The sequence below is a fragment of the Mauremys reevesii genome, linkage group 2 (genome assembly GCF_016161935.1).
Source record: "Mauremys reevesii isolate NIE-2019 linkage group 2, ASM1616193v1, whole genome shotgun sequence".
NCBI classification, from domain to species: domain Eukaryota; kingdom Metazoa; phylum Chordata; order Testudines; family Geoemydidae; genus Mauremys; species Mauremys reevesii.
Genome location: NC_052624.1, coordinates 47,444,780 through 47,463,937, shown reverse-complemented (window position 1 = coordinate 47,463,937; position 19,158 = coordinate 47,444,780). Strand labels below are relative to the sequence as shown.

Here is a 19,158-nt window from a genome sequence, read left to right as displayed (position 1 = left end):
TCTCAAACAGGTCTTTCTGCTGCACTCTATCTTTCTCCCTCAGCCGATGTTCCTACTCCAGAAACTGCACTGCAAGCCTTCTCTCCCATGCTGCAATTCTGTCCTCTAGCTTGGCAGCCTGTCTGTGCCTTTCCATTTGCTGTGAATCCTTCTCCCTTTGGTATTGCTCCTGCTTGTTGGCCTGCCCAGAATGTCCACCATAAAGTCATCACTGAAATGCATCCGCTTGGACCAGTCTGTGAAAGTTCTGAATCCCAGGGATCTGCTGGAGTGTGCCCACACTGCTGAGATGGAAGGCTAAACAGAGGTGGAAGGGGTTAATAGTAGATCTCAGACAGGGCATTATTGTTTCACAACATCAAAATAGGTTCCTTGCATCTGTGGGCAAAACTGCCTTGTGGAATCTCAAGGCCAAAAAAGTGATACTTTGTAAAACAGCTTCAATATCTTCTGAGAGAATGCTTCAGTTCCCAGAAGCTCCATGGACACAACTGAGTTAATCACAGTGAAAAGAGTGCTCAAACTGTGGTAAGTAACATTTACTTTTGATTTTTGTTTGAAAATTGCAGACCAACTGGGCCTTTTTTGGAGGGGACGCATGACTTATTACCTAAGCTTTCTCTATCCTTTCACACATTCCACATTCTGGAGAACATAACACATTCTAGAGATTTCTGAACGGCAAAAGGGCATTTTATTCCAAGCTGCCAATGAAAAGGCACAGAGTTTTTCAAACTTCTGGTGGCTGAGCAGCACATGTATGAGTGGAGTGGGCTGAAGAGCCCAGAGGTGAGCCTGGAAAATATGCCTGTCCCTGAAATCTGGAGTTCCTAGAAAGAGAAAAGTTTGCAGCTATTATCTCCTGGGATTGGATCAAAATTAATGGGAGAAAATCAACAGGGTGCTGCTTCAGCATCCAGATGGATTACTGCCTCCCTACAGCTCCCCAGAGCTTCTGATGCAGGATACTGATCCCAGGCTTACATTGCAGTATAGACATACCCTAATAGACTGTAAACTCTTCAGGACAGGAACAGTTTTTCATTTGTACAGTGCCTCGTACAATGGGTCCTCAATCTCAGGTGAGGCCTGAAGGTGCTATGGTAGTACACTAAAACACCAACCTGTAGATAGGCAGAGCACCACCACGAAATCAACAAGTGCCCTGACACACAGTGACAAGAGCAGCATATAAACTGAGATTAGATGGAACATTGTAGGGATCAACCTATTCTCTCTTCAATACAGCTCTACTGGACTGGGGAGCAAGCACAAAACTGAAAGACAGACTCAAATTGGGGCCTCTTACACCCAAATGCATGGTAAAGGTACTTGGCAATATTTGATTGCTCTCTGTATATTCCTGTAAATAGATATAGATAAGATACAAGTAGCTTGTACCCAAGAATATGTAGCATAATTCCTAGGTCTTGCAGGACCAATATATATTGTAGTTGTCCATGGCAAATAGACTCCCCCAGCTATGCTTTATAATATTGTTTTTAGAGTTTGTGGGTTCTCTGATTGGAAAGCTGTAACTTTTTATTTAAACCTCTCCAGGCATTACCTTTCCCTGTGCTTCCAGAACATTCTGTTGGAGGCATATCATTATTTTACTGCCAGCATTTGTTTTCTTTCTGTTACAAAAAGCTCTTTATTAATAAGATAAATAGAACTGTCATCTGCAGAACTATACATAACTGTATAGATACTTTTTTTTCTTTGACTGCCTGTAATTGGCTAAACACAGAAATAATTAGAGGCTGGTGATATTTTATTTTCCACAGGATGTTATGATTCTGCACAAAAAAAATAGCAGTGACATATTACATAAGAAATACACTAACTCTTAGGGAAAGAAAGTAGTAATTTTTTATGTTGAGTGCTTGTTGTATTTAAAAATAACAACAAAGTGCAAGGTAACTGGTTATGGTACCTCACCTCATCCCTTCCTTCAGCCCATCCAGACTGCAGCTGCAAACACCCATCAGCCTCACCTAATGCTCCAACTATTGCCTGCTCTTCCTCAGATTCCTTCACTGCCTTCATCTCACTTTCTACACAGGATGTAGAATTCTTGTCCTAATCTTCAAAAACCTGCAATACTTGATCTTCTCTACTCTCATGCCTTTTATTCCCCGCCTTGTTCTCTTAGCTCTACCCACAGAGAGCTGCCCCCTTAGCATCCTCCCATTTTCCTCTCCAAGCCGTTTTCTCCTGTGGCTGGAACACTTCCCCTGACCCAGTATATCCTGACTCAGTGTACATTTCCCTCTTCAATAGCCTTTAAAATAAAATTAAAAATATAAACATCCCATGCTTCTGCAAGGCCTAAACACCATAACCTTCCCCTCATAGAAAATACGTTTATTTTCACATCTGTGGAGGGAGACAATACAGTGGAGGAAGGATGAAAAACAAACCAACTAAATTAACCCTCAAAGCATGTTCCTCACCTACCAGCACTGCAATTCCATTATTTTATTGCCATAGGCACTGGACATTTTCCCTTTATGTCTACACTGCTGTGTAAGACCAGGGTTCAAACTCAGGCTCAAGCATAACTCTCCTTCTGTTTACACACAGATTACATTAACCCAGAGAGCACTCTGGGACTTTAAAATTTTAGATGCTGTAGTCCCCCAAACCTCCTCGCCCAGCATGGGAGTGAAGGGTCCAAGCGTAAGTCAAGCTGGGACCCAGAATTCAAGCCCTATTACTTTCCAGCCTAGACACAGCCCCACTGGACTCATGCTCTGGGAGTCCTCCAGAAGTATCCCACAATCTCACAGGCCAACTTACTTTGTCCTCTGGACTGTCCCGTTCGGTGGCTAGTCTATTTTATCCACACCGCACCACAAACAAAGGGTTAGAGCGGACACATTTTGGAACGGTGCTAGGAAGTCTGGAATATGGGTGGTTAGACTCGGGCCCATTATAAAGCAGTGTAGATGCTGGAGCTCCAGGTTAGGACCCAGGGTTCAAGAATTCCTAACTTGCAGTTACAAATGAATGTAGATGCTCAAGCCATAGGTTAACAAACCCAGGGTCTGCTAACTCGAGTTCAACTAACCCAGGGCTTACAGTGCAGTGTAGACATACCCTTTGTGGTATTAAAATTACAAAGCAAACTCCTCGGGGTAGGAGCATGACTACAGCACAACTTTTATAGTTCAATCAACAAAGGTCCTACATAATTATTATTTGGTTGTGTGAAAGCAGTGTGGTCAGATTTTCCTGCAACTGAATTCTTACAGTGAGAGAACTCTGGAACTTTAAAATGTTAGATGCTGTAGTCCCCCAAACCCCCACGCCCAGCATGGCTTCCACATGGTACCGCCTCCTGTATCTCTGGTCCACCCACCCACATTCTGTGTGTGTTCACTCTAGCCCTTACCCTTGCTCAGGGTGCCCTCATCTTCTGCCTCTTTAATGTAAAAGGGAAAAATTCACCCAGTTGCAGAAGTCCAACATTAGTCCTAAAACAAGTCCCCTTTAGACCTATTTTGAAAGCTGCAGTGAGACTTGAATGGTGCTTAGGCCTCAGGCAGAACTTCTGCCCAGGGATGAATTTCACCCTCCAGGCTAATCCCTATCCCTGCAGTATGCAAAGTCCACTTTCTGCCTTTCCCTGCTGGAGGAACATGGTTGCCCAGCAGCAGCTATTGAGGAAGACTGAAGTGTAGAGATTAGCTGTGAATTTAAATTTTTTTAAAAAAGAAAGAAGCCAGGATGCGGGGAAGCATTCCCTCCCACCCACCCACCCAGGATCAGGATCAGGATCAGGCTCCTTTGGGGCGGGGGCTTTCAACTGTCAACAGTAAATCTCAAGACTTTGTCTCTGTAAGAAGGGACTCCATCAGAGTGAGGAGTAGAGAGAGGAGGGGAAGGACCCACTGTTTTGCATTCTTCCGCCTCTCCCAAAAAAAGGCTTGAGGGAATTGAAAGGTTTGGAGCCACCAACATGCCTTTTTCACTGAGCCTTCTTCACCTTCTGCCTGAGATGAATTCTTGAGATAAATAGGTCCCTATTGCCAATTGAAACCCACATGCCAAAACAGCCAATTGGTGGGGAAAAAAATGCTTTCCTCTCATCCTTTACTGGAAGGTGTGCTGTGCAGGATTCTCTATGTGAGGGAACAATAAAGGCGTAGATAATCACCATTTCTCTGAACAATTGATATGTTTCCATAGAACTAAGGGCTGGGAAGTTACTGTGTCTCACTATATCTGGAAATTACAGTTTGAAATACTGCAACACAATACTGCATCTGGTGGTTACTGCAAGGTTTGTCATTAACTAGAAGGGGAAGCAGAAGAACAGTACCTTGTTTTTTTATAACTGTAGTTTTTATGAGACATTGAGCATAATACAATGCATACATTACTGAGAAGACAGAAAATGAACCAATAATTCAGAACATATTGCTATTCCTTTAGTACTCCCACGGGGGAAAAGAACATCAGACAGTGGAGACAATGTTCTATGCACAGTGACGCAAGTATGAATGTTATCCAACTTTAATTCTATAATTATTCTCTTATTTCACGTTTGATTCTATTTTGTGCAAGGAAGCTAAACATTTGATTGGTTTTGTAAGTTTCCCTGTTTCTTTTTGTTTTAATTTTTAAAAAATCAGTTACAACCTTTGGAGTACCTGCCAAATGATTTTTCCATCTCCAAGATCAATTGTCGCAGACAGCAACTTTGATAACAGAAAATGCACCACCGACAGTAGAGATAATCAGTTTAACATATTGATAATCTTTTTTTTTTCCAAATAGAAAGAGTGTGGGGAAGAGGACTGTAGCCAGTTCCTTTCTTATTTTAAACTTGCTGCTTTCGCTTCTATGTGCAAGCAGCTCCCATCCAGCTATAGCCCTGTGTTTATTATTTCTGTTTTATTTTTCAACTACAGGGTGGTTGATGCTAACTGCAGTAGACAGTATATTGGTAGCAATACAGAAATCCTTTCAAGACAAAAATTAAAAAAACAAAACAGAAACTCACACAAATGCTATTTAAAAAGAGGATCTATTTGTCCAGTAAGAGTTATAGATCTGCAAAACTCACATCTTAAAATAAGTATTTCTGTGCCTATATCCTATCTGATATATCAGTCAGGGGCATGTTGAGGTGAGTTAGATGGATCCAGTCTGGCTCCCCTGGAGCAACAATGTGAGCATTTAAAAAAACAAAAACAGGAAACACTGCTTTGAAAACTCTTTAAAAATGAGGTCAGCTCATCACCATCAAACACCGTTTCAGCAAGCACCAAAGCATCTTTTGAAAATTACAGGAAACCCATGTTCATTCCACCCACCCCCTACACAAAGGCAGCCTTTGATTGGGGAAGATATTGAGCAAAATTTAGTAGAAGAGGCTAGCATTGGGCTGCTCTTCATTAACATGCTATAAAAAAAGGCAAGCACAATTCACATGACAAATGTTCATATTCTATTTTAACTGATTGCACTGCTAGTATAATATAAAGTTGTTGACAAAGAATAGCATCTAAATTCCTCCCCAGAAATGGCTGCTTTTCAGTGATAAAGAAGAACCACTCACCCTTGTAGTTTCTAAAAAGCATAGGGTTCCACTGAGGAAAGGCATGTAGAGTTTTATGTGTTGCTTTAGCAGTAAAAATATAACACAGGAGAGAAGACAACAAAATCTGACAAAATAATGAATGGATGATACAATCAGACTTCCCTGGTCTTTAGATATTTCATTCTTGTGCATCTGGATGTGATTTGGCTGCACAGTATTCTTTAAAAAAAAATTCCAAGTGAATAGTCATAGGTCAGCCTGTGAAATAGATTTTGCTTTGTGGTATATCTGAATGTAGAATTCAATTGTGGGTATGGGAATTATCTTGTATAATTCACAACATACATGACAAATCAGAAAAAGTGATATCCTGGCAATGAATCATTTTGAAAAAAAAAAAATCTGTTCTACATTTTAAGAAAGTCAACAAGTGGCTGAAACCATCAGATACCTCTGAACAGCTACTTTTCCAAGATGTAAAATAGAGAAATTTGAACTTAGACTGGGTAGTGGCCCTGTAGTTTGGAGTTCTGGTGTATCATAAGAAACCAGAGTTCAATTTACCTGCAGCTTCTCTCAATGTTTAGGAGTAGGTCTTCACTGCAGAGCTAGCCCGGGCTAACCTAGCCTGGGGTAGTTTTGCACAGGTGAAGCTTCCTCACTGCAAAGCACTACCCATGCAACTGTGTCCAGAGTGGTGCTGTACTAGACGGTGTTCTGGGATGGATTTCTGGTGGGATATCCCATGATGTTTAACAATGCAATAAACTGGGCTGCTGTATGAATTCATTTGCAGGACTTGCTCTCTGTCTCTCATAGCATGGAGCTGCTGTCTGTGGCAGTGACATGAGAACAGTACTTTATGTAAATGCAGGCAGCTCTGAGGGTGAAAACAAACAGTATTTGGCAGCAAGAACTTTTAATGGGAATGTTACTAAGGAATTCAGTCTACAAACCACAAAGTGATTTGTAGCCCACCTGATTGACTTCTCTACCTCCTTTTGTTTCCTGTCCACTAAGCATAAAAATGTCATTTTGGGTACATGTCCCCAAGTTATTTGCCTTACTGATATCACACCACAGCTTTACTAGAAGGCTGGTGGCAGCTTCTGGCAAACTGACAAAATGGGAGGAGAATATCTTGGATGGCATCTCTGTTCAGTGCTATGGAAGTGCAGGAAAAATGGAGCAGGCAAACATGGGGTAAAAATGAAATGCAGAAGAAGGGAGGAGTTAAACAAGAAAGTACAGCCGAGGTGAAATAATGGAATGGGGCTGGACGACTAACATCACCAAGTTTGATTAGCCTGCATTCTCACTGCAAAGGAGGTGGGTTGATCGAGAATTGACTATCATACCTTAAGACACAGCTGCCAGAGAAATCACTACAGTACTTAGTTGTTTTATGATACCAACGGTCTTGAAAGGGAAGTCCCTCACAAAAGAGAAGATCTGTGGAATAATATCCAGAAATTCATTGTTGCCCTGAGATGCCCCCAGGGAGGGAAACCCATACACAGATAGAGAGAAAGGGTTTTCCTGTGTTGGCCACATGAGCCAAGCTTTTGAAAGAAAAAAAAAGTTAGAAAAGAAGAGCTAATGTTTGTATCTGAAACACTGCCGAAACTGTTCAAAAATAGTTCAGCCATCTGAAACTGACCTCTGTAATACAGCCAGTGTAACTGAGATGTAGGGTGATTGGCTACATAAGTGCTGGCTCAGCAAATTAAAGTTGCCTGTGGGCCATTTTAACTTACAGTGTGTTAATTTTTTTTCCAAGAATTTTTTTAAGTGCTTGTTTACACCACTTCCATCTTTGGATATATACAGCGTCCTTTTCCTGACCACATGATAAGTTTTCCAAGACAGATGCCAAATTCTAGAGAAAAATGCTACATTACATAACTCAAGCTTTTGTGCTCTACTTCTCCATGTCAAATTACATAAAAACAGAGATATGTGGACTAAATCAGCTCAAGAGGACTCAATAATAATCTGTGTTTCTAAAATTAAAATTTGTTAGATAGTTTCAACTGATTTCTTCCTTGTAATAAATACTATTAAGTGAGTGCTTAATATGTCCCCTTCATTGCATTTTACTAGTAAAATTAAAGCTGTTTTAACATATGCTGACAAACTATTTTTAAAAGAGAAATTTGCCCAAAAAATTAATATGCTTTTATATAGCACTGCTGCACAGATAAGATGCAGTTAATTAGGGTAGAGTGTACAGGATTAGCACTAAAAAGTACTGCACTTATGATTTATCACATTGATAAGCTGAGAAGTTTTGAATGTCAGCAGTTAGCAGTGAAGCTCAAGGGGCAGAGGAAGTCCTGGGAGTGTAATGAAAGTTTTATTGCAAGCTGCTCTAGACTTTTATTAAATAAAACGGTAATGTGTAACAAGGGTGATGGTAATTCTATTTTACAATCATATATAATAAAACACACTATCACAGGGGTTGCAACTTTCCTTGGAACCATACACAGATACAAAAATCTTTTCAAACATGCAGCTTGTCTTCACTACCGGGGTAAGTCGACCTAAGTTATGCTACTCCAGCTACGTGAATAACATAGCTGGAGTCAATGTAGGTTAGGTCGACTAACTCCAGAGTCTTAACTGTGCTGAGTTGACAGGAGATGCTCTCTGGTCGACTTTCCTTACTGTTCTTGGAGAGCTGGAGAAGCAGGGTCGATCAGAGATCACTCTGCCATTGATTTAGCGGGTCTTCACTAGACCCGCTAAATTGATCCCTGCTGCATTGATTGCAGTAGCATTGATCTCCTCATAGTGGAGACCAACCCATGATGGATGCCTCAAAGTTAGGATCCTAAAGTAAGAGTGAGCTGACCTTCAGAGCTGCTGAATGCCTGTAGTTCCCAGAGTATTCAATAGGCATCTATGGTTGAAAAGTTTGACTTCAGTCTCAAGTGTAGTGAAGACACAAACAGATTTATTAGATTAGATCTCATGCATCAAAGATCCATGATAGTGGGCCTAGAGAAGAGAGTAACTTTTCAAACATGGCCGTAGAATAAATTCTATAAGTCATCTTAATTTTAAACTATTAGCCCTAGGACAACCAAGATTGTTGTGGTTTTGGCACTAACAAAAAAACCCCCAAACAAATTAAAAAACAAAAAACAAAACAACCCCCCATGCATCTATTCTAGTTCAAGAGTATTTTTATTCCTTCTTGGCAGTGTTTGAGAACTGAACTCAGTTCTTTCTAAAGGAATCCACGGAGCTACCTCTAGACCATAGCCAAATCCCATAAGCACCACTTGTTTATAGCAATTCCTTTTTCTGTCCCAACACTAAAGTACTGGTGTTGCACACCTCTGTACCCTTCTGGATCAATAGCCTGTTATATGTTGTATCTAGAGCATTAACAAAAAGAGACATAAAAGAAGTGCATTTCTGACTGTCAGCAAGAGGTTGTGTAACAGCAGGGCTAGAAAACTGCTTGAGGTAAAGTGCTTAGAAGGAAAAGATCTCCCACTGGAACTGTGTCCAGAGTGGCAATTCCACATTGGACACTTGTATACCGGTGTCAGCTAAACTACAGAAGCATGAATATTAAACAGTTTCACCCAAAATCTATACACTTGCTAGCTCAGGTGGGGTGGGAAAAGTGACAGGAGTCTCTCATTTCTAGATGCAGGTTTGACTCTAGACACAATGGTTAAGGGAGAGAAAGTGTTGCCATGTGATTGCTTGTGTAAAATGAGTCTGTGGTTCAATTCAGTTCTTGTTGTGGATATGGCCATATCTGAAAAGCTACCATCAAATCACAGTTGGCAACCTTGGCTTTTAACAGGGAGGACAAGGTTTGAATGGGCATGGTGACTAACCTTTTCTATCTAGAGAGCAGTCCATTCAGATCAAGGTTGAGGTTACTGATTGGGCGGCATAGGAAAGCTTTCACTTTTCTGCTCACACTGCGCTCTTCTATGAATAGAGGACATTAGCTTCCAGTGGCATCACACAAGATATCATCAATTCACCCTCCCTGGTATACAATAAGCAGAATTGGCAAGCGTCCCAATCAGGAGTAACAATATGTATAGCACCCACTTATGTAAGGCCCATTATATACATTTGTTCTGCAACTGAAGTTGCTTTAATTGGCAGCACGACTACATATTGATCACAGCAGTGGTCAGCATAAGGGGCTGAAAGTGCATTTTCAGTAATACACAATAAAGTCCCAAGATAAATAAAAAGAGTGACGAATGATATAGAGAATATTAGTCATCCTAATTCAGAACTAAGTGTTTTTCTTTACTCCTTCAGTAAAGTGTTTTTCTTTACTCCTTCTGTTGTTTGTCATCCCATGACAAGATAGGAGTGACCAGCTGACAATTGGAAAGGCATGACTTCTTACAATATTGCCTTGACTAATGTCGGGTAAGAACAAAGGGTATGGATCTAGATTTAGATGCAAAGAAATGCTCTGTAAATCTCACTAGGTATTGATCTGCATTTTATGGCCTAAATACCTTTTGAAATCTGGCTTGTAGGTACTACAGGGGCAATGCTGACTCCCCCATACTGGAGGATTAAAGTCCAGAGAAGCAGAGTTTAGAAAACCCAACAAAACTTAATGACCAAAAGTTGTAGAAATCAAGTTTTCTTTAAAATACAGGCTGAGTCTCTGCATCCTTTAATAAAAATAAATTTTACAAACAGAAAACTATAGTTAGATTGTAGAACATACAGTCAAAAGGTTAGATCATCAACACCATCAGATTATATGGAGGAAACAAAAAGATTTTAATCCTAGTCCTGACAATTACCACCAAGATTGTCTATGACTCTATGTCAAGGGGGAAGAACTCCATAGTCTTATTTTATGAGTGCAGACAGGATTGATGACATCATTTGACTTTACCCCATGCTTCCTGACACTATGGGAGTCCAGTTATTGAACAAAAAACCTTTTCTCTATGCAAACATGACTCTGTCAGATACTGATAATAGATCTACAGTTGTTGTAAAAATGACCAGTATTGAATTTATGACAAGTTCTGCTCATATTCTCTATCTAATAAGTCCATCATTAAAATGTATGTCAACTACCATTTCAATATTTTTGTCTTCTGAAAAATAATGTATACACATGCACAGTTTGCTAGCACATGCAATTTTCTGATAAACCACAACAACCTTGAATTCATTTTTAGTAGTCTAGGCAGTGAGCCAGATATGATAAAATATTGGGTCTTCATGTTATTTGTGTTGAACCTTTAGATTGCCTTAAAAATAATGCAGATGACAAGTAAACAGAGCCTCAGCATTGCCTTGGAGCCCTGTCATGTCCATGTGAATTGCCCACGTTAGAATCTGCAAAATAAGTACCTTCTGGAATGACATTGCATTTACTGAGTAGAGCTGACAAGCTAAAGACTGAATCAAAATGAGCTTGTTCTGATCGAAGATCCTGCTTACTGAGAAGTTTGAAGCCTTACAGTGTCAAAGCAAAACACTGAAATTGTGCATTCTTATGTTGCCAATTCATATGGGTGATGTGATGTTTGAGATTTCTGAATTGTACTACACTGTTACAAACGATTCCCCAAAGAAAGTAAAGCAGTTCAAGCTGCAGTTTTACAACAAATTAAGAAGATAAAGTTGTACAAGATAACACAACAGTAGACGATATTTTTTTACCAGGTCGGAAACATTGTTACCAAGTATTTCAAAAGGTTGCCAAGAGATTTCAGTGACTTTCAAATGGTTTAAACCAGTAGAGGACAACTTCATTTTACAAACTTAATAAATAAGAGTAGAATTTTCAAAAGTGCTGGATTGGCATAACTATTCAAGTCAATAGTAAAATATTGCCGCTGATATGAATGGGACCAGTTATGACAACACTGTGCACTTTTGATAATTCCACCCTAAACACAGAATAAAATAAATTTATAGGGCTAGATACACAGATACATATGGGGATGGAAGCAAGGACTCTTCACTCCTTCCTTTATTATTATTAGTTTTGTGTGTGCATACGTCTTGTGGAATGGGCTGGCTGATTTTGCAGCACCAGTGCTTAGGGCAGCGCAGAGGCTGCTAAAATGTTGTCCCCCACTGGGAGAAATTGGCAAGGCTGGCCCAGGACCAAATGGCACCCCAGGCAAGGAGCGTCTTCGGCACCTCCCTCCATTTTTTAAACTTTTGAATTCCTAATTTTTATTGCATTTGTAACCCATTTCACAACTTTGATGCATGATTTGCATCCTTGATTTATCCCTGTCATATAAGAAGATAAATTTGCATGCTCGGATCTGTAAATCTGTATTTATTCATGCCATATATAAGCAAATAAAAAAATTAATTTCCTTTTATCTTATAGAAACTTTAAAATTTTAAGAATAACTGAAATGTACTAACATGAAGAAATTGAACTGTGCACCAACACTGGGTGGAGCAGTACTAAATAGAGCTACAGTAGGTGACAGCCTTAGAACTTTAACCCTAGTCTTTTAGTTCAAAAGGTCGCTTTTCTCGCCTTTGTCCTTGTGAAATGAAGCAAAGCATCAGAGAGATTCAAAGACTGGCCAATGGCATTTTCAAGCGATAAAATAACAAGCAATGCCAGTCTCTCATTGGCCGTTGTCAATTGAAGATAGGTTTTAATGAGCCTGAGCTTCAAAAAGCTGCTCTCACCATTCGTGATTGTGACCAGCATCGTGGGCAGACTCCTCAAAGCTATCCACACATTATGGAAAGTGTCCTTCAGTTCTGCATCATGAATGAATGGCAAACTTGGAGTGGAGCGTGCTTCCCGTGTGGCAAAATGTGACAGATGTTGTCCTTCGACATAGAGGTCTTTATCATTGACGTCCAAACATTCCCCATGTGTCACCGTCCAGTGAAGGTCTGTACAATTGTTCAAGAGTGTTTTCCTGTCCACCAGCAGCTTACTAAGGTCATACAAAACCCACCAGATCTTTTGTGGTGCTTCATTTGTCCAAACCTTTCTTCGATGGACACTCGAGCAGTGTTAATGAGCAAGCAAAAAAACTCCTCTTGAATTTTATTTCTGAGCTTCCCATTACCTCATCTCTGCCTTCGTAACCAAAGTGTCTCTTCTTCCGATTAATATGAGTTTCCTTGAAGACAGGCTCAACTCCTAAGTTTTCCACCATTTCTTTGGCAGCAATGATAGCATCTTCAAATCTACTGTCTCTCTAGGCCACAATGAAATCAAGGCAGCTTCTCATCAAAGTAGTAGTGGTCATGATGTCTATTAACTATGTTTGTAATGCTTTGCTTACAATGTTTACTGGGAACAAAATATCATGCCAAATCACAACTGAGACCAGAAATTTGAAGTCAGTGATTTGGTTTGACAGGCTTTGCCCCTCGTGTTGAATTCTGGATGTGACGGGCTGGATCACAGAAATCCCCCTGGGAGCCGCCATCCGATGTGCCAAGACTACTTCTGCCCCTGCTTTCCTACCCTGTCAGCTTAGGACTTCAGTGCCCTGCCTGGTTTGAGCCAGACTCGCTAGCCTGCTGCAAACCCAGACCTAGGTCTGAATCATGTCCCCTCACAGCTGTAGGCTTACCTGAAAGCAGCTTACAGAAGTGTTTTTGTATTTAACACTCAGATGCCCAACTCCCAGTGGGGTCTAAACCCAAATAAATCCATTTTACCCTGTATAAAGCTTATACAGGGTAAACTCATAAATTGTTCGCCCTCTATAACACTGATAGAGAGATATGCACAGCCGTTTGCCCACACATACTCTGGGTTAATTAATAAGTAAAAAGTGATTTTATTAAATACAGAAAGTAGGATTTAAGTGGTTCCAGGTAGTAACAGACAGAACAAAGTAAGTCACCAAGCAAAATAAAATAAAACATGCAAATCTAAGTCTAATCAACCTGAATACAAATAATCTCACCATCAGAGATGCTTCAGTAAGTTTTTTCCTCAGATTAGACACCTTCCAGGCCTGGGCACAATTCTTTCCCCTGGTACAGCTCTTGTTCCAGCTCAGGTGGTAGGTAGGAGATTCTTCATGATGGCCCTCCACTTTGTTCTGTTCCACCCATTTATATATCTTTTGCATAAGGCGGGAATCGTTTGTCCCTCTGGGTTCCCCCCGACCCCCTTCTCAATGGAAAAGCACTAGGTTAAAGATGGATTCCAGTTCAGGTGACATGATCACATGTCACTGTAAGACCCCAAACCCTCCCAGCCTGACTTACAGGAAGGCTTGCCTGCAGACAGAGCCATCCACAGTCAATTGTCCTGGTTGATGAGAGCCATCAAAATTCCAAACCACCATTAATGGCCCACATTTTGCATAATTACCATAGGCCCCCAGAGCTATATTTCATATTTCTAGTTTCAGATACAAGAGTGATACATTTATACAAATAGGATGACCACACTCAGTAGATTGTAAGCTTTGTAATGATACTTTATAAGAGACCTTTTGCATGAAGCATATTTGAGTTACATTATATTAACTCATTAGCATATTTTTATAAAATCATATAGACTGCAACGTCACACCGGCATTGGCTTTATTCAACTGTGCCAGTTCCATCAGGCATCATAAGCCTCAGTTGTTTGGTATCTCACTGGCCTTATGCTGTCACTTAGCAGCTTCATGGTCAGATTTGTAACACTATCTGTGTGGATCTTCCACCTGATAGTTGATACTGAAAACAGGATGCATATCTTTTGCAGAACTCTGAAGAGAGATACAAATGCTCCCCGACTTACGCAAGCTCTGTAACGCCTTGCGTAACTTGAATTTTGCATAAGTCGGAAACATATACCCGACCATTATGCAAAAAAACACACACCCCCTCAAAAAAACCCCTCCTATTTCTAGCTTACGAAACTTTTTCCGTAAGTGCAGATTTGCATAAGTCACGTTTGCGTAATCCAGGGAGCATCTGTACTGAGTCTAAAGATGACACTGCATCTAACACAACCAGATTGAGGGAATGGCAGTCAAAAGGCACAAAGAAAGCTCTTGGATTCAGCACAAAGATCTTTTCCTGGACACCACTGTTTCTCCCCTTCACGTTCATGCTGTTGTTCTAGCCTTGGCTGTGGCAGTCCTGAAGCTTTGTTTTATTCTCATTCAAAACGTTCATTAACAGTTCTGTTAGGCCGTTTCCAGTAGAGTCATTCACAGATTGGAAACAAACTGTTCCTTTACTTGGATACAGCCATCCTTGTCATCAACAAATCTTACTGTAAATGACATCTTCTTACTGTGACTAATGTTGGGAGTGCAGCAATACTGCGGCCTAGTACTTCACTTTGCCAAGTCGCATCAATATGTCTTCAAGCACCTTCCTTGCCATAAGGTCAATCAATTTGTTTTGAATTGTTTTGCTGCAGTAATGGTCCATAGCTTCCTTGCGAACTACTTGACATAGGTACACACATTGATACAAGAGATTTTTCAGCAGCTCTGTTCTGTGTAAGAAATACAGCACTAAGAGTGCTGTGCTGCCAGTGCTAGCTGAAGCAAGAGGAGATCAGAATTAAACTTAAGATGTAAACAGGGTCTGAATGAACTCTCCCCTGACAGCTAGTTGGGGAGGGGGAGAGACTTCAGGAGCAAACTGTATTTACATGAACACATCTGCTGTGCATAGGTATCTAGCAGACAGGAGCTGTGTAGCTCCAGGTGATCAACTTTGGCTGGTGTTGGGTAACAAATCACTTTTTGAACTGAATGCAGGGGTAGTGAAATGTTGTTACCAATGTTGTTGTCTTTACTGTCTGAGTAAAGGGGAGCAGAACTGTGCTTAACCTGTCTCAAATGAGGTCACCCTCAGCTGAAAGGACCTTGTTCTTGTTAAGCCAGGGGCTCAAATGCCAGACCCCTGTGAAAGCAGAGAGGGGTGAGGACAGGTGTCTCAGCCAGGAGGTATGGACCGTCCCTGAAGGTCTCCAGTCTGCTTTAACCTGTTCCTCCCCACTGTTCAAAGACAGAGCTAAATAGGTGTCATTAGGAGCCTTTAGTTATTTTAAGTGCTGAAATCACTTCTGGTGGGACATGTTTCTGCCCAGCCTGCTGAGAGCTAAAAATCACTAAGAGCTGACAATCACAAAGGGACTGACCTACAGAGATTACAGCAGAGAGGCAGGTGGCAGCAGAAGGTGACCAGCAGGAGCGGCCAGTGAAAGTGGCAAGGGAGTGGCTGGTGAAAGTGGTGAGCAGTCAGCCAGTGGGAAGCAGTGAAGAATAGCAGCTGGCAGGACAGCCAGGCAGTGAGGAACAGCAGCTGGTGGGGTGGCCAACCAGGACAAGTGCTCAGATGGTGGAGCAAGCCCAGAGACTTCTTTCCTGGGTGGGAAGTGAACTCACACAGATGTACTTCTGAACCCTGGGTCCTCACTGACCCAGGACAACAACTGTGAGTGGGGTGTGGTGAGGGAGCAGAAAAGGGCACAGTAAAGGAACTTTTGGTTGTAGAACTCAAGAACATCAGGCAGAACACTCTGACCCACGCACTGTAGGATGGGTGTCTTGCTCACAGTTTTATGTTTATGATTCCTGCATGCAGCATTTTCCCTAATTAATGTTGGGTGACTTCTCTCCTTTCATTAAAAGATTCTTTTCTATACTCAGACTCTGTGCTTGTGAGTGGGGAAGTATTGCCTCTCATCGGTGCCCAGAGGTGGTGTGTAATTTTCCCAGGTTACTGGATGGGGGCTCGTGCTGGTTCTGTGTTGTATTGTTGAAAAGGAATCCCTAGATATTGAACTTGGCCCTGGTTGCTGCCAGCTCCACCTGACAGAAGGGTTACAAAAATAATAAAAAATAGAGTGGTGACAGTGAATCATAGTGTTAGCGTATACTTAAATATGGATAGTTGTTTATAATTATAGAAGTTTAATAATTATTAAAGATATTTTTGGGTGGTTATGACTAGCAATAACAAGATGGCAGTCGCAAGCAGTCACATTCAGAGAAATTCAAAATGGAGGTCTGGGAACAATTTGGCCAATAGCAAGTAGGTAGGCTGAGGTGAGATAAAGGTTGCTCCAAAACCTGAAGGGCGTGGTCAGGCAGGCAAGATACAGGTCTTCAATCAAGTCCAGCTTCTCAGGCCCCAGCTTTGATTGACAGGTAAAGACCTTGAAGATGATTAATTATTTCTCCAATACATATAATTATCAGCTAATCAGAATAGGCCAAAAGCTGTGTATAAGATAGAGAGCTGACAGGCTTTAGTCAGCTTGTGTCTGCGTCGGTGAGAATTTGTTGGAATCTGCAAGCAAGTGAAAAGGTGCCAATGCGAAAGAGCAAAATCACTAAAAAAGAAAGAACAGAATCACTGGCAGGCAGCAAAAGAGACAGATCAGAAGGAACTTTTTCAGAGGGAGAGAAAACTACAGGAGAAGTAAGCATGGTGATTTCAATAATAAACTGAATGAATGGGTGTGTCTGAGATAATAAAGCTGGATGATTGTGTATGTATGTTTCGTTGTTATATGTATAGTCTTTAATGTTTAAAAACTTGCTGTCAGCATCCTATGTGTGACTGGCCATCACATATACAATGTAACCACTTAAAGCTATTTTCCAATTGTAGGATATTGCAATTTTGGGTTCGGTACGTTAATGTGCATCTGTGCTAATACAATTTTATGCCTTTAAGAAAATGTATGGCTTTATGTTTTAGATTTGCTGTGTTTTAATATTATTATTATGTTTTAGATTCATTAGGAAATACTGTGTTAAATAAAGAATATTTTTGTTTTCCAAGAATAATGCCTGAGTGGCAATCCTTTGAGAGGAAGGCTGTACCTGTGTTCTTCCAAGGGTCAACAGAGCGAGTCTGTTCTGGGAGTCCTCCAAAGGTCAGAAACTAAACCCTATAGGACAGGGCAGCCCCTTTTACCTACCAAATTAAATAAACTAATAGATTGAATTATTGGGGTAGGCAGGCCATTGCGGAGTGCTTAAAGTCTACTTTTGGGGGTAATAATGCAGGACATTGTCATATTTCCCAAGGAGCTCTACCAAACCAAGCAAATTACTGTTATATCAATGAACAACTTATCTGACAAGCCCCAGAAAGAGATCAGATGCTCGAGCATGTACCTCCAATGCTGGGTGTACATTTATAATGCGCTGGTTTTCTGCACATATTCCTTTATTCAGCTTGATCTTGGACTCCACCTCCATCCATTTGGAGTAGGCCGTAATAGCTGGATGACCTTTCATGTTGCTTCAGAGCATCAGCTAAATTATGCTAGTAATTGTACCATGAATGTGCAAGCAACAATTTGGCATTTTTGTCAAATAATTTGCAACAAAAACAGAACACTTTGTCAGTTGATTTTGAGTAAGCTAGCCAACGCCGATTCAGTTTCTCACCATTCTCGAGCACCCTTTCACAATGTGACTTTTAGAAGTGTCACTTCTACTAATTTACTGGAAACGTCATATCCTCAATTTTTGCCTGGCCCATTCAAAATTGTACAATCAATATTGGCAGAGTTTAGGATGGCTGGACATAAAGCAGGATCTGAGGTATTGATTTGTAGTGTACAGTTTTTCTCACTGCGGTTTCTGTCATCATGCAGGGCTGATTCTTCTTTATCTTTTCTCTCCTTTTCATGTAAACCAGATTTTTCTTTGTCATTACTCTCCTTTTCATGTGAGCTGCATTCTTCTTTATCAAGCAACGAGTCCTGTGGCACCTTAAAGACTAACAGATGTATTGGAGCATAAGCTTTCGTGGGTGAATACCCACTTCGTCAGACACATGTAATGGAAATTTCCAGAGGCAGGTATAACTATGTTATCGTCACTCTCCTTTACATCACCAGGAAAATTAGACGATTCTCCATCACTTTTCTCACATTTCCATTCCTTATCGTCAGATAAATCTGCTAATTCCTTAGTAATAGGACTTCTACCATTTTTATGCTTCCCTCCTCAATTTCTTCAGCACTGGGACAATTGCTACTGCCAAAAGCGGGGTCTATGTTGTTCTGTTTCAGATATTTTCCCATCAAATTTGCCTCTTTGTATGCGGTGGAATGATCCCGCTATTGTGGGGAACCTTCCTGGCTTATACACTACCCCGGTGAAATGGGCTAGTGAAAGGATCTGAGTCCTTGCTCCCACTTCCTTTACCCAGAGGCCTGCCTGACCTCAAGGGCTCCCCTTCCACTCTCCTGTGTGGCAGAGTCCTCATAACCCCAACAAGGCTGAGGCCAGGATTCCTGGGGGGCTCGACCCCCAACCTTGTTGTGGTCACTTAGGGCAGGAGCTAGGGGTCCCCACTCCGGACTGCTCTCTGTGCACTAGATGCTTTCCTGACCCACTAACCATTACATTCAGTTGAAAGCAAATACAATTAATTCAACAGCAATCAATTTAAAAAAATAAGGAAAAAAATGGGAAAGATTAAAGGAAACACACAACCCTGCTCTGTGGCACAGAGACATCACAACCAGCATCTCTGGAATATAAGTGTAAGTGGGGGAATGGTCCTGCTATTGTGGGGAACTTTCCTGCCTTCTGCACTACCCCGGTGAAATGGGCTAGCAGAAGGATCTGAGTCCTCGCTCCCACTTCCTTTACCCAGAGGCCTCCCTG

The 19,158-nt window shown here is 41.1% G+C and overlaps 1 protein-coding gene across 11 annotated transcripts in view; it reads left to right on the top strand.

Annotated features, from left to right (window-relative positions):
• The first annotated feature begins 444 nt into the window (after positions 1–444).
• SGCE (sarcoglycan epsilon) overlaps positions 445–19,158 on the top strand; it is a 113,248-nt gene continuing 94,534 nt past the window's right edge. For 2 of the 11 annotated variants that reach the window (XM_039525552.1, XM_039525558.1), the window contains exon 1: positions 17,388–17,408. Coding sequence is in view for 1 of the 11 variants with exons in the window: in XM_039525547.1 (XP_039381481.1) it covers positions 4,487–4,502 (16 nt within the window). In the remaining 10 variants the exon portion in view is untranslated. Of the gene's footprint in view, positions 529–4,466; positions 4,503–17,314; positions 17,409–19,158 lie in introns of those variants that run through there. The other 9 variants (XM_039525556.1, XM_039525563.1, XM_039525553.1 and 6 more) reach the window with 9 other exon arrangements.